The sequence below is a fragment of the Mustelus asterias genome, chromosome 23 (genome assembly GCF_964213995.1).
Source record: "Mustelus asterias chromosome 23, sMusAst1.hap1.1, whole genome shotgun sequence".
In the NCBI taxonomy this organism is placed as follows: Eukaryota; Metazoa; Chordata; class Chondrichthyes; order Carcharhiniformes; family Triakidae; genus Mustelus; species Mustelus asterias.
The window spans coordinates 16,049,091-16,071,300 of NC_135823.1; the positions used below are offsets into that span (position 1 = coordinate 16,049,091).

A 22,210-nucleotide genomic window follows, 5' to 3' on the forward strand; every position below is an offset into this window, starting at 1 on the left:
GGCGTTCAGCCCCTGACCTTCGGGTAAGTGTTCTCCAAGGCTGCCTTCATGACACAAGACAACGCAGAATCGCTGAGCAGAAACTGAGAGCCAAGTTCCGCACACGAGGACAGCCTCAACTGGGATCTTGGGTTCATGTCACACTATCTGTAACCCCCACGACTTGCCTGGGCTTGCAAAATCTCACTAACTGTCCTGGCTGGAGACAATACATATCTCTTTAATCTGTGCTTAACCCTCTCTCCACTCACATTGTCTGTACCTTTAAGACTTGATTACCTGTAAAGACTCACATTCCAACCATTATCTTGTAAATTGAGTTTGTGTCTTTATATGCCCTGTTTGTGAACTGAAATCCCACTCACCTGATGAAGGGGCTTGAGACTCCGAAAGCTAGTGCTGCCAAATAAACCTGTTGGACTTTAACCTGGTGTTGTGAGATTTCTTACTGTGCTTACCCCAGTCCAACGCCAGCATCTCCACATCATGCTCTAGAACATTCAGGGCACAGTATTGGGGTAAAGGCTCATTTATTTAGACAGAAAATGCTAGAAAATCTCAGCAGGTCTGACAGCATCTGTGGAGAGAGAATAGAGCCAACTTTTCAAGTCACTGAACTTAACAGGCTACAAGATGAAGGCATGTAAAATCACCGGCTCCAACGCACACCTCTCTGATTAGCTCAATGCATTCTATGCCCATTTTAAGCAAGAGGTCAGGGAGAGCATGCCCTCCGCCCCGGAAGAACCTGAATCTGAGGTCACCATGGCAGATGGTCAGAACAGCCTTCTCGAAGGTCAACCCACGGAAAGCGACTGGCCCGGATGGGGTACCCGGACGAGCACTCAGATCCTGCGCAGATCAGCTGGTAGGGTTATTCGCAGACATCTTCAACCTCTCTTTACAACAATCTGAGGTCCCTATCTGTTTCAAGACGACGACCATCATCCCGGTACCAAAGAAAAGCCAATCAGCGTGCCTTAATGACTATCGTCCGGTGGCTCTGACATCCATCATTATGAAGTGCTTGGAAAGGTTAGTCATGGCACCAATCAATTCCAGCCTCCCGGATTGCCTGGATCCACTACAGTTTGCCTAATGCCGCAACAGGTCCACAGCAGGCACCATCTCCCTGGCCTTGCACACAACCCTGGAATACCCAAAGGTACCCATGTCAGACTCCTATTCATTGACTACAAGCTCAGCCTTCAACACCATTATTCCTACGAAACTCATCTCCAAACTCCGTTGCCTGGGCCTCGGCTCCTCCTTCTGCGACTGGATCCTGAACTTCCTAACCCACAGGCCACAATCAGTAAGGATAGGCAACAACACCTCCTCCATGATCATCCTCAACACTGGTGCCCCACAAGGCTGTGTCCTCAGCCCCCTACTATATTCCTTATACACCTATGACTGTGTGGCCAAATTCCCCTCCAACTTGATTTTCAAATTTGCTGATGACACCATCGTAGTGGGTCGGACCATAAACAATGATGAGACAGAGTACAGGAATGAGATAGAGAATCTGGTGAACTGGTGCGGCAACAATAATCTCTCCCTCAATGTCAACAAAATGAAGGAGATTGTCATCGACTTCAGGAAGCAGAGTGGAGAATATGCTCCTGTCTACATCAATGGGACAAAGTAGAAATGGTTGAGAGCTTCAAGTTTTTAGGTGTCCAGATCACCAACAACCTGTCCTGGTCCCCCCTTGCTGACACTATAGTTAAGAAAGCCCACCAACGCCTCTACTTTCTCAGAAGACTAAGGAAATTTGGTACGTCAGCTACGGCTCTCACAAACTTTTACAGATGCACCATAGAAAGGTTGTATCACAGCTTGGCATGGCTCCTGCTCTGTCCAAGACCGCAAGGAACTACAAAACGTCGTGAATGTGGCCCTACCCATCACGCAAACAGGCCTCCCATCCATTGACTCCGTCTACACTTCCCGCTGCCTCGGCGAAGCAGCCAGCATAATTAAGGACCCCACGCACCCTGGATAAACTCTCTTCCACCTTCTCCCATTGGGAAAAAGATACAAGTCTGAGGTCATGAACTAACTGACTCAAGAACAGCTTCTTCCCTGCTGCTGTTAGACTTTTGAATGGACTTACCTTGCATTAAGTTGATCTTTCTCTACACCCTAGCTATGACTGTAAAACTACATTCTGCACTCTCTCCTTTGCTTCTCTATGAACAGTATGCTTTCTCTGTATAGTGCGCAAGAAACAATACTTTTCACTGTTTACTAATACATGTGACAATAATAAATCAAATCAAAATCAAGTCTATTCTCTCTCCACAGATGCTGTCAGACCTGCTGAGTTTCTCCAGCATTTTCTGTTAGAGATGCTGTTTGGTCTACTCCTTTTCCCATTTCTTATTTTCTTAAAATACTGCGGATGCTAGAAAGCTGGAACAAAAATAGAAAATGCTGGAAATACTCAGCAGGTCTAGCAGCATCGGTGGGGAGGGAAACAATTAACATTTCAGATCAATAATCTGGAAGTTTTATTCCTGGTTTAGAAACACAAAACAATAAGCATTCTAAACATTTTGCCATGATGAACAGCTTTCAATTTCAATATGATCATGTCCTTTATACCACTTCACCCAAAATACAACTGAAACCAAGAATTTCTGTTATTAAATTTTAGCAGTTTACACTAATCATGCAAGATATTTTTGATAAACAATAGAAAAAGAGGGGACAGTAATGTGTTAAAGTATGAACTGCAAGCCACTACTTTAACCAATTATTCCAGATTAAACAATGGAGTATTTGTTATGCTCAGACGTGATCAGGGAAGCCAATATTTTCAGCTCCAGTACAGCAAAGCCTCAAAATTCTGCTCGATTATAAAATATCTGGTCTTAGGAGTAAAATTCTGCTAATGCTGGAAATCTGGAATAAAAAACAGAAAAAGCTAGAAATACCCAGGTCTGGCAACAACTGCACAGAGAGAAACAGTAAAAAGTAAAATAAAGTTTATTTACTAGTCACAAGTAAGGCTTACATTAACACTGCAATGAAGCCACCATGAAATTCCCCTAGTTGCCACAGTCCAGTGCCTACAATGCACATAAGCAGTGTGTCTTTCAGAATGGCGGAGGAAACCCACGCAAACACGAGGAGAACGCGCAAACTCCACGCCGACAGTCACCCAAGCCGGGAATCGAACCTGGGTCCTGGCGCTGTGAGGCAGCAGTGCTAACCATTGTGCTACCGTGCAGCCGTGAGTTAACATTTTGAATCGAATATGACTCTCCTTCAGAAGAGCTGTTTTTCCCTTCACAAATGCTGCCAGACCTAATGAATATTTCCAGTGCTTTCTGCTTTTATATCTTATTTAAGAAATATATAATGCTAACTCCCACTCCCTTGGCTGACTGGGATAAATTCTTTCATTGTACTGTAGAGTAGCTAAAACATTAGTGTTCTGCTATCAGTAACAACTGGCTATGCGCTCTAACCTCTCAATGGAGTGGGAAGGGAGAATTTAATGTTGCATGAATCATCACTCAGACCCAAATCTGATATCGAATGATACCTGTAAACTGACTGCTGTCACTCAGGTATTTCCCGTAATCTGGCAAGAATTTACAGCAGAAATAAAGGTGAGGCCAACAACAAACATTCAGTGTTATTCATGCACAAATTGGAGAGCAACTTCAGGCAAGTAAACAAAATCTGGAAGCTCCAGTCTAAAACACACCACTGCCAAGTAAGCTGTGTGAAAACACAATCGTGCCATCTGGCTTGCCATTCAAGTATCATGTTAATACATTCCTCCTAACTCCATTAATCTTCTGAATGCCAAACTAATGAATGCCTTTTGAAAATCCAAGTATCCTACATCCACTGGCTCCCCTTTATCTACTCTCCTAGTTACATCCTCCAAAAATGTTAATAAATTTGTCAACCGTGCTGAAAGATGTGAAGTTTTATCTTCACTTCATACAGACCAATATAGACTAAGCTTGCCACAAGAGGTTCAGGTTTCTCCATCTCAGTCTAAGTGCCCTTTTTAATGGCATTACTCTTAACTACTGCCAAAGAAGCTCTTTGGCACTGGAAATTAATTTTTACAACTGTGAAGACTCATTCAGATTTTGTTGCAGATTTTTAAAATGTAAATTTATTTCCTTTTCCTTCAGTCGCTTTGTCTTTTTTAATCCAATCTTTCTTTCCCTCTCATTATTTTACTTTCTGCACTTGGTTTAACATTGCATTCATTATTTTAACTTGTGCTGTTCATCAACAATCCTTCAATCCGACAATTACAAGTCTCAGAGGCCCATGGAAAGCAACATGCAGTTTGCACTCAAACTTGCAGAAACTAAGTGAAAAAGGTCATGGAAATTAAATGGGTACAGTCAATTCTAATGAATGGCTCATTTTCCCAGGTATATACACGCACGCACTGTAGCTACAAGAATAGGTCAGAGGTTGAGAATTCTGCAGAGAGTAGTTCATGACTCATCAAGCCTTACAATCATCTACAAGGCACAAGTCAGGAGCATGATGGAAAACTCTCCATTTGCCTGGATGAGTGCAGCTCCAACACTCCAGTCTGAAACCATCCAAAACAAAGCAGCCCTTTGGCATCCCATCCACCACTGTTACATAATGGCAGCAATGTGTACCATCTCCAAGATGCACTGCGGCAACTCACCAAGGCTCCTTCAACAGCACTGTCCAATCCAGCAACCTCTACCACCTAAGCCAGATGGGAACAACATCACAACCTGGAACATCCCCATCAAGCCACACACCATCCGGAGTTGCAACTATATCACCCACCGATCCTTCAATTACTGGATCCAAATCTCAAAACTCCCTTCCTAACAGCACTGTGGGTGTACCTACACCACATGGTTCTTCATCAGCATCTCAAGAGCAATGATGAAGTATTTCATCTGCACCATTCAGTATTTCTTGAAGCTGACAGTCAGCAGAGGAGGAAAAATAAAAATCAGCATAAAAACAAAATAGAACAGATGGGGGAAATCTGAAATCAAAAGAGAAAATGCTGTCTGACCCAGTGAGTATCTGTGAAGAGAAAAACTAAGTTAATGTTTCAGGTTGATGATCTTTCATCAGAACTTCTAATGAAAAGGTCAACAACCCCAAACGGTAACACTGGAAAACACCAGTAGTTTGATCCAGCACGTCAATTTTAAGAAAGCAAATTTAAATATCCACCTCCTGATTAACTGAAAAACTACAGAGGCACATTTCCAGTAAATTCAACCTGCTTCCAAAAGGATAATAAAAGAGGAGGAAAACAAATAAATATAGTAGTTCTGTTGGCATAACAATCACTGCATTTCAAGTAATTTACTGGATGGATATTCTGCAGCAAGTGATTTACTTTTGAATTCCCCAAAGTCTTTCCACTACCTACATAATCAAGTGGTGTGAAGAATTGCTTTCCACTTGCCTCGCTGGATACAGTTCCAACTCTACTCAAGAAGCTCAACACCATCCAGGACAAAGTAGTCCAATTTACTGGCTCTTGCTCCACCAGCTTAAACATCAACCACCTCCAATACTGACTGCAGTGGGAGTTATTTGTGAGATACACAGCAGCAAAATGCCATGGTTCTTTACAGCACACCTGAAAACTACAACCCCATCAGCTAAAAACACAAGGGCATTGGGTGCATAGAAATACCATCATGTCCAAGTTTCCCTCCACGTCACACACCAATCTGACTTGGCCATATATCATCATTCCTTCATTGGCACTGGGTCCTATTCCTGGAATTCCCTATGCTTCCCTCCACCACATGGACTCACCACCACCTTCTCCAAATCATTGAAGAACAATAAAGCAGCCTTGTGAACGCCAACTATGTCCCAAGGAATTGTAAGATAAATTAAAATGTGTACTGCGCTGTGGGACACTTCTGGGATAAATGTTAAGGGGCCTGCGCAACTCTAAGTTGTGCTTAGCAAAAATAAAGGAAGGTTAAAGAACAAAAAACCAACTATTAAATACAAATTGAAGAGAAGTGATGGAAATTAGAGCCTGAGGAGCAGACAGATAAAAATAAATATTTCATTGTTTACTTTTAAGATAGTCGGCTTTTAAAATATATATAACACATTTCATCAATTTTACAGTACATCAGCAGCTCTCGTGTGCTATTGCTTACATTGAGCTGCATGACAGGCTGCTTCTGTGGCCTCAAACCACATTAAAAAAATACATGAATGCATTACATATACATGTCCACCTGCCTCCCGGGGAGTGGGGGTGCATGCCATCACATGGATCATGCACAAAAGATGGGCTGGGGAAAATAAAGCCACAGGCAAGCACTTTTCTTTTTAAAATGGAATCCACTGTGACAGAACAAAGGTGAAACACCAAGAAATGCAAAAATAAACATCCAATAAGTAAAAAGCAAAAATGCTACAGATAGCAAGGAGCAATTATGCATGGACAGACTCAGCGGTAGAAAGCCGAATGAAAGTAATCAATTTCTACAGTGAAGGAAGGAAAAATGAGATAAGAGGAAAAAAATGAAAATACTGCAGGAAAATTATAACAATATAAAATGTTTAAGATCCTACAGATAATGCAGCTTGGTTGTACATACATAGATTGTAGGATTAAAAATCTTTGCATATTAGGGTAGAGATTTTCTTTCTAAAATGGCTACAAAATAGAATTAAAAGAGACATATTAGCAATTCTATAATATTGCTCCTGGCCTTGGGGATAGGGTCACACAGCATGACACAAAACTGCTGGATAGATCGCAAACATAAAGGTGACAACACTATGGCTGTGTTTATCAATTTTGATATGATTATGTTAGGAACGTTATTTTTAGTATTACGCCCTTGCGCTACTGATAAAAGTAGATGGTAGTTCCATTGGTGCCTTTCCTCACCAGAGGTAGGTACTTACTAAATGTCATTTTCATACTTGCTTACTACTTGGACATTGGTAAATTCCCTAACTGTCACACTATGGTTTACTTTCTTCATCTGTGATAACTGAGCCAATCAGGTTCAAGCGTATATGCGGTATGCAAAAAAAAAGAAAATACTTCAAACGCTTAACATCTGATCCAAAATTATTCTTACTCTTCAGAACTGAGCAGTATATGAAGAGACAGATTTCATCCACTGCTTTTTCAATTAGCAGATCACGGTGTGGGTTCTTTCCATAGCAAAGAGCCCTATGCGAATTATTAGACTCAAATTCCTGGTCAGAAAGCCTAGCCTGATGCAATGGGAGCTCACCACCCAACTCCCAAATGTGACTATACTGCTGGCTGCCAATCCAGTATTCAGAGGCCTGAAATTTTATCTTCATTTGCAGTGACTCATCAAAAGCTCAGGAAATTAGTTAATAAAATATCCTATTTAAATAAATATCAAGCACAACTAGCAATGCTGACTGCAACTTTGTACCAATAAAACAATTTAAAATGTACGGTTCCGATACAAGTTGTACATGCTTTCAATGGCTGTGGTATCTTGGAATCATAGAATCCCTATAGTGCAGAAGGAGGCCATTCAGCCCATCAAGTCTGCACCGACCACAGTCACACCCAGGCTCTATCTCCATAACCCCACATGTTTACCCTATCAGACCCCCTGACACTAAGGCATGGCCAATCAACCTAACCCGCACATCTTTAGAGGGTGGGGGGAAACCGGAGCACCCGGAGGAAACCCATGCAGTCATCGGGAGAACATGCAGACTCCATGCAGACAATCACCCAAGGCTAGAATTGAACCCGGGTCCCTGGAGCTGTGAGGCAGCAGTGCTAACTATGTCACCCAGTTACTCGCAATTATGATCAATTTCCATTTTTCTGATGGTATTGATTTCTAGTCCTGTATGGTTGCAAGGGTGCCAAACTATCGTCGGAAACACACCTTTCAGTCAAAGACACTGGAGAGATTAAGAGGTGAATCCTAACTGATTGTCTCATCCCTAAAAGCAACCAAAACTCAAAACATCAACTCTGGCTCTGCCATCGCAATGTCTCAATTCACCATCCATTGAAATCAGCTAACTGAGCAGAGCCCAGGGTGAAACCTGAATTTTATCTGGTCTGTATATCATTAAAGCATTTTTGTACTTAAATTCATTACAACTTTTAAATCGTCAAATTCTTCTTCCATAAACTTAATGACTAGTTGATCACATTGAGTCTGCGGTACCAGTTTAGGAGTACACACACACACTCACTACTTTATCATGTACGCAATGACATTTATATGCGATGAATACAAAATATTTCCCCCATCTACTCAGTACTACAACTTGAATATATACACCACCACTAAGGACAGGAAAATGTCTCAAGTTCCTTCAGAGAAACAGGAGAAAAAGTGGACACCGAGCCAGAGAAATATTAGAAGAGCTAACAAAGTTTGGTTGAAGAGGTGGATTTTAAGGAAAAGAATGTGACAGAGGAGTTTAGGGAGACAAGCAATAATGATGACAGGTGACAGAAAGGCACGGCTGCAAATGTTGAGGGGCGGGTGTGGGGCGAAAGAGATACCCAGGAAATTAGAGTCAGATTGGAGCATTGGTTGGGGTGGAGAAGGTTACCAGAGAAAGGAAGGAGGAAGATTATATTTGATATACTGTGGTAGCATCAAGCCGTGACAGACATGCCAGACTTAGTACAGGTTTGTATCCCAATATGAAAGTTGTGAATGAGCTAGTTTGTGGAGGATGCATGGTCAATTCAGAGGGTGTTACAGTGATCAAGTCCAGGAGATAATTCTCATGATGAAGAGGGCTTGCGAGCGGAAAGTCAGGGGAAATGGCCATAAGTTATCAGTTCTTACTGAGAAATTGTATCAACTCTTGCAGCAACATCTAAAACACGTTTACAAGATGTGAGATACAGCCAGTGAATATTATTTTCCAGATACAAGGTACAAAATGTAGAGGCATCAACTTGAAAGTTAATTGTATTTTCTGCATACGTACAACTGCCAAAATAACCTATTAGAGACTCATTCAATCAACTGGCCATCATTTTCTAAAGGGCATATCTGAGAAGTGGAGTTTTCAATAGCATCTTTAAAAATTGCTGCTAGGAATACAAACAAAATCCAGTGAGGAATTTGCACCATGTTACACTGGTTTAAAAGAAACTACTTCAACAATCTCAATATGAGGTTGGTGACTCCTCAAAAGTCACCAGAATGATCAGCAAAACTCCCCACACAAAATTATAAGACTGTACAGTCTAACTGAGCAACTGTTCAGAGCGGTCATATTAAAAGTTGCTTTTCAAACAGATCAAAAATGAAAAATAGGATTTGGTCAGTAACACAGAATATTAAGAAGAAAAATCAGTAGATACTGGAGCAATATAATTGCTGAAATAACCAAATCCGATATCAATCCCAACTGAGCCAATACTCACTGTGCAAAACAAACAGTGAATAATTCATGAGAACATAAGAAATGTGAAGTGAAAGCCGTATGGCCTGTCCAGCTTGCACCACCATTCAATACAAACTCGAGTGATCTCCCACCTCTACTCCACTCTCATGCCTGTCCCCCAAAAACCCTCCATTCCTCCATCAGCCTCAAATATTCAACATACACAACCCTCTGGGGTAGACAATGTCAAAGGTTCACAACCATCTGAGTGAAGAAATTTCCCTTATCTCATCCCTAAATGATTGACTCTTCATCCTGAGACTCTGCCCTTGTATTCTTGATTCCCCAGCCAGGGGAAAATGACCTCTTAGTGCCTGCAGTGTTCTGATGAAAGGTCATAGAACTGAAATGTTGGCTTTACTTCTCTCTCCACGGATGCTGACAGATCTGCTGGATGGTTTCAGATTTCCAACATCCACAGTATTTTTATTATTGCTTTCTCTCAGCATGTACCCTGTTAAACCTTTTCAGAATCTTGTACATTTCAATGAGATTCACCTCTCATTCTTCTAAACTCTAGAGGAATATAGGCCCAATTAACTCATCTTGTCATCACAAAGCACAACACACCAATCCCAGGAACCAATTGTGTGACCCTTCGCTGTACTGCCTTCAATGCAAGTGCATGCTGCCTTAGATGGGGAGGCATAAAACTGCACACAATATTTCAAAATAAAAGCCAAATATTGCAGATCATAGAATCCCAACAGTGCTGGAGGAGGACATTCGGCCCAGTGAACCAGCACCGACAAAAATTCCACCCAGAGCCTAACCCCACGTATTTACCCTGCTAATCCCACTGATGGCAAGGGGCACCAATCCACCTAACCTGCACATCTTTGGACTGTGGTAGGAAACTAGAGCAACCGGAGGAAACCCACGCAGACACAAGGAGAACGTGCAAACTCCACAGAGGCAGTCAACCAAGACCATAATTGAACCCGGGTCCCTGGAGGTGCAAGGCAGTAGTGCTAACCACTGCGCCACCATGCCAGCCACGGAAATCTGTTTTTCTTTCAGAAATGCTCAGGTCTGGCAACATCTGTTGACTTCTTCTAGACGCTGTCTCACCAAAGCCCTCGACAACTGCAGCAAGACTTCTTTGTTCTGGTACTCCAACTGCCTTGCCAGAAAAGGTTAACAGTTGCCTTCCTAATTGCTTGCTGTACCTACATGTTAAATTTGTTCTTGTACAGGTACAACCAGGTCCCTCTGCACATCAACTTACAAAGTCCACTCCAATTTCTGCTTTTCTGTTGGTACTATCAAATTGAATAGCCTCATATTTCCCCACATTATACTCCATCTGCCACTTGGTTGCCATCCATCTCTATTCTAGACACTCAAACGTGCAAATTCTTAGAGAAAAATATGAACTGACATGCTTGGGAGAGACATATTTGCTACTCTTTGGAAATTCTCTAACAGGTTCACACACACACACGCAATGGATCATCCGCTGGGGAAGATAGATGATCCCCAGCCGGGTTCTCTCTCTCTCTCTTACCGGATTTCGGTGGGTATCTGTAGGCCGAGTTGGCCTGGATGTCGATGTCCTCGACTCCCGCGATTCTCCGGCTGAGCACCGAGCCCATGGTGAGCCTCTGAGTGGAGCCCGGGTGCGGCGGGGGGGTGAGCTGAAGGTAGTCAGCAGGGCCCAGGCCCGGGGTGAGGCTTCTCCCTCACACAGACACAGGCCCCGCCGCCGCGATCCTCACAAAGCCCGCACTCCCAACACAACAGGGCAGAGACTATCCCGAGGCGGCCGCTCCCTGCTCAAACCACACAAGGAAAAAAAAACAGGCCCAGCCTCGTCAAACAAAGACTACTTCATCTTCCCAAAAACACCAACAAAAGAACAGTTTCTGGTCCGTCATAAAACCGTCGCAAACTTTCCCAATCGGAAGCCCCTCTCGCTCGGCTGGGCCCGCGGGGACCGATGGGAGTTGTAGTTCCGGGGGCAGGGGAAACCAATAGGAGCTTTAGTTCGGGCGCGACGGCACATGGGAGTTGTAGTTCTGGCGCGCGGACCAATGAGAGCTGTAGTTTCCGCGCGAAGATCAATGGGATCTGTAGTTCAGGCGCGGGGCTCCATGGGAGTTGTAGTTCCCGCACGGGGACTTATTGGCGCTGTTGTTCCGGCGCGAGGGGACCTATGGGTGTTGTAGTTCTTGCCCGCTATTTGTTGCCAGGGCCTGCGCCGGAAGAGACTACAGAGCCCAGAATGCACTGCGGGCCCCTCACGTCCTGCCCAAGCAAAGCTGTGTTTGTAGGCTGTGTGCGCTGACTGGCATTGCAAATTCTGTAAGGAGTCGAATAACACCAGGTTAAAGTCCAACAGGTTTATTTGGTAGCAAACGCCACTAGCTTTCGGAGTTTGCTACCAAATAAACTTGTTGGACTTTAACCTGGTGTTGTTAGACTCCTTACTGTGTTTACCCCAGTCCAACGCCGGCATCTCCACATCATTGCAAATTCTAGCAGCTCTTCTGGCACCATTTATTGCCACACTTTCATTTTTCAACCGCCCCACACCCACCGGGGTTTGTAGTTCTCTGGGTGTCATCTAGTAGCTCAATCTTACTTTTCTCTCTCCAAGAATTCACATTTTTTTAGTCAGGTTAGCTGATTAAAGGACTGCTCACAACTCCCCTGACAAGATGCTGGAGCAGCATATCATTCATTATCACGAAAGAGGTAGTATCATTGTCACGAAAGAGGTAGTGTTGGGCAAGTTAATGGGGCTAAAGATAGATAAGTCTCCTGGTCCTGATGGAATGCATCCCAGAGATTCCATAAAAGAGATGGCGAGAGAAATAGCAAATGCACTAGAATTTACCAAAATTCACTGGACTCTGGGGTGGTTCCCGCAGATTGCAAAACAGCAAATGTGACACCACTGTTTAAAAAAGGAGGTAGACAAAAGGCAGGTAACTATAGGCCGGTTAGCTTAACTTCTGTAGGAGGGAAAATGCTTGAATCTATCATCAAGGAAGAAATAGCGAGACATCTGGATATAAATTGTCCCATTGGTAAGACGTAGCATGGGTTCATGAAGGGCAGGTCATGTTTGACTAATTTGGTGGAATTTTTTTTTATACTTTTCCAATTCAATCAAATCAAATCCAATTCAGAGTCTCAACAAGTTGAGACATTTCCGATCCAGGCCGACAAGACAGGGCGAGCGACCAAACCACCCTGTCCTGGGCCCGATCTACACGAGCCAAGCTGATTGGAGAAGGGGGAGGTTCCTCCTCCAAGACTTGAGCTCATTTGCATCTTAGCCAAAAGGCCGAGATGCCGCTTTTAAAAATTACTTCATATGAAACATATGAAGCCTCAGCGTAACCTAATGACCTCAACCAAGTGCGGCCGACCATGGGCTGCCGACCATACTACACTTGATCTTAGCCAAAAGGCCGAGAAGCGATGGAATTCTTTGAGAACATTACATGTGCAGTGGACAATGGGGTACCTGTGGGTGTGGTGTATCTGGATTTCCAGAAGGCATTTGACAAGGTGCCGCACCAAAGACTGCTACATAAGATAAAGGTGCACAGTGTTACGGGTAATGTATTAGCATGGAGAGAGGATTGGTTAACTAACAGAAAACAAAGAGTGGGGGTAAATGGGTGTTTTTCTGGCTGGCAATCAGTGACTAGTGGTGTGCCTCAGGGATCAGTGTTGGGACTGCAATTGTTTACGAATTACATAATGATTTGGAGTTGGGGACCAAGTGTAGTGTTTAAAAATTCGCAGATGACACTAAGATGGGTGGAAGAGCAAAGTGTGCAGAGGACACTGAAAGTCTGCAAAGGGATATAGATAATCTAAGTGAGTGGGCGAGGGTCTGGCAGATGGAGTACAATGTTGGTAAATGTGAGGTCATCCATTTTGGTAGGAATAACAGCAAAATGGACTATTATTTAGATGGTAAAAAATTGCAGCATGCTGCTGTGCAGAGGGACCTGGGTGTCCTTGCACAGGAATCTCAAGGAGTTGGTTTGTAGGTGCAGCAGGTAATTAAGAAGGCAAATGGAATTTTGTCCTTCATTGCTACAGGGATGGAGTTTAAAAACTGCGAGGTTATGTTGCAGCTGTATAAGATACTGGTGAGGCCAAACCTGGAGTACTGTGTACAGTTTTGATCTCCTTACGTGAGAAAGGATATACTGGCACTGGAGGGGTGCAGAGGAGATTCACTAGGTTGATTCTGGAGTTGAGAGGGTTGGCTTATGAGGAGAGACTGAGTAGACTGGGGCTATACTCATTGGAATTCAGAAGAATGAGGGGAGATCTTATAGAAAGATCTTATATAAGATTATGAAGGGAATAGATAAGATAGAAGAAGGGAAGTTGTTTCCACTGGCGGGTGAAACTAGAACTAGGGGGCATAGCCTCAAAATAAGGGGAAGCAGATTTAGGACTGAGTTGAGGAGGAACTTCTTCACACAAAGGGTTGTGAATCTGTGGAATTCCCTGCCCAATGAAGCAGTTGAGGCTACCTCATTGAATGTTTTTAAGGCAAGGATAGATAATTTTTTAAACAGTAAAGGAATTAAGAGTTATGGTGAGCGGGCGGGTAAGTGGAGCTGAGTCCACAAAAAGATCAGCCATGATCTTATTGAATGGCGGAGCAGGCTCGAGGGGCCAGATGGCCTACTCCTGCTCCTAGTTCTCATGTTCTTATCCAGCAGGAGTCACTGGGAAGCACTGAAATGGCCACATCTCTGTAGCTCAGCTACTAATAGAAACTACCTGCTGAGTAGAGGATGCCTAAACAATTTTTTTTACAGGACAGTCTTATCATTTTAAGTTTCATGTAAGATGCTTTGCCCTATATAATCAAATTGTATTGTGTGCACGACCACACCCTGGGCAGACATAAAAGTTTTTTTAAAGTTTATTTATTAGTTACAAGTAAGGCTTACATTAGCACTACAATTAAGTTATTGTGAAATTCCCCTAGTCGCCACACTCCAGCACCTCGTCAGGTAATGTACCTTAACCAGCACATCTTTCAGACTGTGGGAGGAAACCGGAGCACCCGGACGAAACCAAAGCAGACATGGGGAGAACATGCAAACTCCACAAGCTACTTAATCTTTAAGTAAAATTAACCTCATTTAAAAAAGACTACTAAGGTAAAGTTAATATGAAATTACAAACATTTATCTATTAATCAACTTGAATAAATACTATTCTTGTCGAATAACCTCATTTAAATACGTCAAATGTGGGCATAAGTTTAAGGTGAGAAGGGAGAGATACAAAAGTGTCCACAGGGGCAATTTTTTCACACAGAGGGTGGTGAGTGTCTGGAACAAGCTGCCAGAGGTAGTATTAGAGGCGGGTACAATTTTGTCTTTTAAAAAGCATTTAGTTACATGGGTACGATGGGTATAGAGGGATATGGGGCAAATACGGGCAATCGGGATTAGCTTAGGGTTTTTTTTTTAAAAGGGGCAGCATGGACAAGTTGGGCCGAAGGGCCTGTTTCCATGCTGTAAACCTCTATAAATGACCAATAAAAGGTGGCGCTGGGCCAAGAAATGGATCCAGAAGGAGACACCAGTAGCACAATAACTTGAACAAGGTCCAATCAAGGTAAGATAAACTTATCATGATGCTAAACCAGAATATTGTTGTACATTGTAATTGACAATTAAATATTTTATGGTCTGCAGTACACACCATTCATGGAAGGCCTCAACATCATATGTTCCTTTTCCAGGGTTACCCAGATCACAGATAAGACAGCAGAACAGAGGCAGACAGCCATAGGGGCCCTTTCTCATGATCACACCTGCAGGACCTGTGAATCACAGTTTTTGCCAGGTCCAGCATCCCCACAAAAAGATCTTCCCACAAATGGTGCAGATGTTGTAAAGTGGCCTTGGTATGTGTTAAGTGACTCAACATCATTTTAATAGCACGATGCAGTGCAACATGGATCTCCAATGGTGCAGAGAAGGATCTCCACATTTCTTTTTCCTTGTGTTACTTATAAAGGATACACTGTTGTCTTGAAAATTTGTTTATGTTGGTTACTTAACTGAAATTTATTTTAAAGGTAACGCACAATAGTTCTTGCTACAAGAAAACAAAGGCTGCAGCACCTTTTTAAAAAATAAGTGAAGCAACTAACATCAAGGTTTCAGATTCAATTTAGTTCTTGATGCTCCAATGCCCCAGGTGGCATGGTGGCACAGTACTTAGCACTGCTGCCTCATAGTGCCAAGGACCCAGGTTCAAATCCAGCCTTGGGTAACTGAATGTGTGGAGTTTGCACGTTCTCCCCGTGTCTGCGTGGGTTTCCTCCAGGTGCTCCAGTTTCCTCCCACAGTCCAAAGATGTGCCGGTTAGGTGGATTGGCCATGAGAAATGTGTCGGGTTGTGGGATAGTGTGGGGGAGAGGGCCTAAGTAAGATACTCTGTCAGAGAGCCAGTGCAGACCCAATGGGCCAAATGGCCTCTTCAGCACTGTCGGGATTCTGTGACCTTATCTGAAAATCATACAGTGGCACTTTACAGCACACAAAAAGGTCACTTATTTCATGGCTCGGATGGAGCAATCCAAAATTAATTCCACTGCCCTGTCATCTTTCAGATAAGGTATTAAACTGAACTTTTCAGAATCTAAAAGACAATGATGAGCAGGAACATTCTTCCTAGTGTCTTGGGCAATAATTACACCTCAACCAATATCTGGTCATTTATCTCATTGTTGTTTGTGGGATTATGCTGTGCACAAACTGACTGCTGCACTGTTCCCAACCGTGTCGATACTTCATTGGCTGCAAAGGCCTTTTGGATGTCCTGAAGTCAGGAAAGGTGCTATAAAAATGCAAGTCTTTCTTTCCTAACTATATTTTCTTGTCCCTGCTTCCATTTTATGCTCTCTGTGGTTTAAGATGCACATTCTTTGGTTTTGTTTCTCATATATGAGATTTCTGACTGTATGTATGACACAGTTGTTGCAGTTTGGAGATTGAAAACCTGGGCTACAATACAGAGCTGCCACATAGCAACTCATCTTTGATAAGAATAATTTGCATTTTACTGAATGTTTTAGGAAATAATAAAGGATCCTATTTGTCACCGAAGTAACAGTGAAGCTACTGGCACTCATCATTATGTATGCACAATTGGTTCAGTAACACCAACAACAACTTATATTTAAAGCACACCTTTAATGTAAATAAATATCCCAAAGCATTTCATAGCAGCAGAATAAAGCAAAATTTGACACCTAACCACATAAGACATATTAGATCAGATGATGAGAAATTTGGTCAGAGAAGTAGGTTTTAAGGAACAACTTAAAGGAGGAAACAAAGGTAAGAAAGGTAGGACCAAGGTAGCTGCAGGTACAGTCATCTGTGGTGGGGTGATTAAAGTCCGGATGCTCAAGCGACCTGAATTAGACCAGTTCAGATATCTTGGGAGGGTTGTGGGGCTGGAGGAGATTACAGGGGTAGCTAGAGGCGAGATCTTGGCTGGATTTGAAACAAGGATGAGAACTTTAAGATCAAGACCTTGCTTGACTGGGAGCTAGTGTAGGTCAGTGATGACAAGGATGATGGGCTAATGAGATTTAGTGCGAGTACGGACACGGCAGCAATGTTTTGAATTAACTTTAATTTATGGAAAATACAAAGTTGGAAGCCGATTAAATGTATATTAAAGTAGTCAAGTAACAAAGGCATGAATGACTGTTTCAGTAGATAAGGTGAGGCGGGGCAGGGTTTGGCGATTTTACTGAGGTGGGAATAGAAAGTCTTAGTGATAGCACAGATATGGCGTCAGTTGGAGGTCTGTAGCATTCCTACCTCTGGGCCAGAAAGTCTGGGTTCAAGTTCAACACCAGGACATGTTGACCATGAAAGGAGCGTTCATAATGCAGTTCAACGGACTGGTGGCCTAGTGGTATTATCGGTAGACTATTAATCCAGAAACGTTGCTAATGTTCTGAGTACCCGGGTTCGAATTGCGCCACGGCAGATGGTGGAATTTGAATTCAATTAAAAATAATTAAGAATCTACTGATGACCATGAAATCATTGTTGACTGTCGGGGAAAAAAATCTGGTTCACTAATGTCCTTTAGGGAAGGAAATCTGCCGTCCTTGCCTGGTCTGGCCTACATGTGACTCCAGAGACACAGTAATGTGGTTGACCCTCAACTGCCCTCCAAGGGCAACTAGGGATAGGCAATAAATGTTGGCCAACCAGCGACTGTGCCTTCAGCTACCTAGGCCTATGTCTTATGAATGAATATATTAAAAAAATAAGCTCGGGGATCCTTCCATCAGTATTCCCCGAAGAGAAAAAAAGTGTGCCTGAAGATGCACTAAAAAGAAATATGGCTGGATGTTCATTTCAGGGTCAAATATAACATTAAGGTTGCAAACAGTCTGATTCTGCCTCAGACAGTTACCTGGGTGAACCAAGGATGATGGGCTCAATAGTAAAGAGTTTGTGGATAGGAACAAAGGACAATGGTCTTCCCAATATTTAATTGGACAAATTCTGTTTATCCGGTACTTGATGTCAGATAAGCAATCCGATATTTTAACAAAGCAGAGGAGTCAAGAGTAGTGGTGGTAAGGTAGCATTGGTTGGCAGGCAAGGGGTAGAAGTCTGGTTTAACTCAAAAATTGCTGTCTGAGTTATGCTACTCCACCATTAGCTATCTGACTCACCATTGCAACAACTGGCTATATTTCTATGAGGTAGATGTAAACTTTTTTATACGATGTAAAGTCAAGACAAATAATTTCAAGTTTAGGTATCCTTTTAACAGCATGATAAGTGATAATTATTGTCAAATAATCTTTTTGCTCCTGAAAATTAACTGGTAAAAGTCTCCTTCTGTCAGTTAATATTTATTAGAAATGTTTTAAATGGCACATGTATTTTTCATATTTTACCTTCCTTTTCTGCTTTTGTCCTCCTCTCATAATTCAATCTTTCTTTCCTTCCCTTTATATAACTGGTTTGACATTGAATTCACCCATTCTAATTTACACTTCCTTCTCAGTCCCTACACTATTAATCTCACAATCCTTCAATCTGATTGGTTAAGGAGATAGATACATCAGATGCTGTGATATTATGTAATTGTAATTTCATCAGTTGAATAAGAAGCATCAACAGCAAGTCTAACTAATGACATGTGCATTTTGTTTACCTTACAATTGTTTAAATATTTAATAAAGCCATAATTGTTTATTTTTAATCTTTTGCTCTCAATTATGGTACAGCCAAAAAAGCTGTGATTTTTCTTTTAATGCTTAAATAAATGTCCTATTCTTCTTGCCAACACTCCCAGCTATCTGACTACAGCCCTTCCATCAAAAAGTATACACGTATCACAAATTGACTATTCAAGAGCAGAAAAATATGACTAAGAATATTTTTCAATTTACACATTTCTCAATAGATATGACTCAGATCCTCAATGGTTATTGAAACAGCTCTCCGAGCAACCAAGTCCAGTTTTCACCTAAAATGAGCACTATGAACTGCGCCATCTCTATTAATATTCTATTATGATTTCAAAAACAACACAACTGATAATAATAAGGCTGTAATTTATATTTATAGCATACAATACATTGGGACTTTTTCTTCTGAGTTTTTCAGACCATCAAAATCCAGAAGTCTCAAAAGACAAATAATAGCAAAATTGCCAAAGCAATGGATTTGTATGAAATTTCTTTGTGCTTATTCTAGTTTAGTCAAGGCATTATTTAAGTGGCATTCAAATGCCAATATTCAGCCAATGCAATTGCAAAGTCTGAGATTTTACAGGTCTGCTATGCCTTGTTAGTTAAAGATGAATCAATCACATCAAGAGAATCAAATTGTATCTGATTAATTAAAACTTATTTGTCTATTAATGGGCAGGTGGTGAGTTGTTCTGGCCATTCGCATGCACTTCTCAACAGACTTTGCAAGATGCCAAAGTGCAGATATCTGGGCGGCACGGTGGCACAGTGGTTAGCACTGCTGCTTCACAGCTCCAGGGACCTGGGTTCGATTCCCGGCTTGGGTCACTGTCTGTGTGGAGTTTGCACATTCTCCTCGTGTCTGCGTGGATTTCCTCCGGGTGCTCCGGTTTCCTCCCACAGTCCAAAGATGTGCGGGTTAGGTTGATCGGCCAAGCTAAAAATTGCCCTTAGTGTCCTGGGATGCGTAGGTTAGAGGGATTAGTGGGTAAAATATGTAGGGATATGGGGGTAGGGCCTGGGTGGGATTGTGGTTGGTGCAGACTCGATGGGCCGAATGGCCTCTTTCTGTGCTGTAGGGATTCTAAGATTCTTCTAAGATATGTTCTCTTTGCTGGTAAGTAATTAGGTGCGATGTCTCACTTTAACGGTTTTGCATTTGTTTTTAATAATGGTTTCACACCTAACTCATAAATACTCAAAACTGGACTGATACAAAAAATGCAGTTGTATAATCTACTCCTACTTTCAGCCTTCACAATTACCCATTCTTCTCCACAGCAGATATCTGTCCAGTAAGTCCAGACGGTGAAATCTTTGCCAATAATTTGTGCCATATTTTGTTCAAGACTTTTTTTTGCAAATTTAGGTATGTAACATCACTAAGTTAATTTCACTTAAACAGAAAGCATAATTTTCCAAATAAATTTGATTTCAACTTAAATGTATTCTTGTCAAAATTATCCTACATGGGGATAAGAAAGCAATAAATATTAGGCAAAATCTTCTTTTGTTAAGAAGCTGAACTTAACATCTGATTCAGAGCGATTGGTTTCTTAATATTTAAATAAATATTTAAACTAATCATATATATGCCCTTACTGTAAGTTCAGTGCAATAGATTTGTTTATAAGCTTTAATTTTATATTAGGAACTCATGTTCCTGATTATCATGAAATAATATTGCATGCCTTCTACTGTTACTTTACATGATAATCAAATATCCAATTGCAGTTAACCTGAAACACACAATAATTCCAATATTCAAACTGTCCAAAATAAGATGAAATCTACTTTGCATTGATTGCAATTTAAAGGAAACCCATTGTATTTTATGTTATATTCACATGACATCAAAAGAAAATCTTTCAGATCGCAAACGTCCTTGTGCTGAGAGTAAATTTAATGTGCAGTTAATCATTGCTTCAGTTGATTTCCAGGTGATTTTCAATACATTTGGCTCCCCCGGTGGCCCCCAAGTGATTTTGGCCTGTTGTAATTTCAATTTGGATTTTCAATTCTTAGAGTTCTATAAATGGATAGCGGCAATGCAGATTTCCAGGATGCCATAAAGGTCTTGTCAAATTCCTACAGCTCCAAAATCTGTGTCCCACTGGAAGTTGAACAATGACTATTTAAAAGTAAGTGGCTTTGAAATTCCAAAGACAATGTCAGCGGGTCAAAAGTATTTTTCCAAGCTGTGCTCCTGCTGTGCAGGGTGTAGTGCAAGGTCAAAGAAATGATAGTCAGAGTAAGTTGAAAACTTAGCTGGATCTGTCCCTGCAGTGAAATCAAAGAGCAGCAGGAGTTTCTATATAGAGGTTGTGGTAGTATACACACTTGTTTACAACATTAGTGTAGAAGCTGGGTATATAATGAAGAGACTTAAAATTTGATTTATTATTGTCACTTGTATTGGGATACAGTATTGTTTCTTGCACCCTATACAAAGCATACTGTTCATAGACTACATAAGAGAGAAGGAGACGGTGCAGAATATAGTGTTACAGCTAGGGCGTAGAGAAGGATCAGCTTAATATATGGTAGGTCCATTCAAAGATCTGATGGCAGTAGGGAAGAAGCTGTCCTTCGGTTTAGTTTTTTTATTAGTATCACAAGTAGACTTACATTATCTGATTTGATTTGATTTATTATTTTCACATGTATTAGTATATAGCGAAGAGTATTGTTTCTTGCGCGCTATACAGACAATTCCATTCACAGAGAAGAAACAAGAGTGTAGAATGTAGTGATTGAAGTAAAGCATTGTTAGAGAGTTTAAAAGTTAGAATGAAGTTTTAGAAGCATAGAACAAGAATAAAAGATAGAATTAGAAGGTATGCTGGACACAGCTTGCAAGAAGTCACCTCACTCTGATGCCATCTTGAAAATAAAAACACTGCAATTGAAAAAATACACTGCAATTTAGTTGCTACACTCCGGCACCTTTTCAGGTACACTGAGGGAGAATTTAGCACGGCCAATGCACCTAACCAACACGTCTTTCTGGCTGTGGGATGAAAACGGAGCACTGGAGAAAATCCACACAAACGGGAGGGGAATGTGCAGACTCCTCACAGACAGTGACCAAAGCCAGGACTCAAACCCAGGTCCCTGGCACTGTGAGGCAGCAATGCTAACCACTGTGCCACCGTGCGTCAGTTTGAATGTGAACTCAATATGATAGGATCCCTAGTGTAGAAGATAGCCATCCGGCCCATCAAACCTACACTGACAACAATCCTACCCAGGCCCTATCCCCATATATTTAAGGTGATAATCCCCCTGTCAATTTAGCATGGTCAATCCACCTAACCAACACATCTTTGGAATGAAGTAGGTCATCTTATGAATCTGATTAAGGTTGAGTTGTCATAGCAAAAAAAATACAACTACAACAGTGCGACACCCTCCCCTCATTGATCAACATGCAGCCTGTATGTACATAGGCACTTAGCTCATGTGGCTGCTGCTGATGCTGCCTTTGATTAAAAATAACCAGTCTGGCCCCGCCCCAGCCCTCTATTATCGCCCCGCCCC

General features: G+C 41.9%; 1 protein-coding gene and 1 pseudogene across 6 annotated transcripts in view; both read right to left on the reverse strand.

The window, feature by feature from the left end:
• The window catches only part of LOC144510533 (E3 ubiquitin-protein ligase MGRN1-like), a 155,395-nt gene extending 144,037 nt beyond the window's left edge, over positions 1 to 11,358 (reverse strand). For 5 of the 6 annotated variants that reach the window (XR_013500643.1, XM_078240046.1, XM_078240043.1 and 2 more), the window contains exon 1: positions 10,946 to 11,357. Coding sequence is in view for 5 of the 6 variants with exons in the window: in XM_078240046.1 (XP_078096172.1) it covers positions 10,946 to 11,033 (88 nt within the window). In the remaining variant the exon portion in view is untranslated. Of the gene's footprint in view, positions 1 to 10,945 lie in introns of all 6 variants that reach the window. The other variant, XM_078240045.1, reaches the window with a different exon arrangement.
• Positions 11,359 to 12,695: 1,337 nt separating this feature from the next.
• LOC144510966 (U2 spliceosomal RNA) lies at positions 12,696 to 12,869 on the reverse strand (annotated as a pseudogene).
• Positions 12,870 to 22,210: the final 9,341 nt, after the last annotated feature.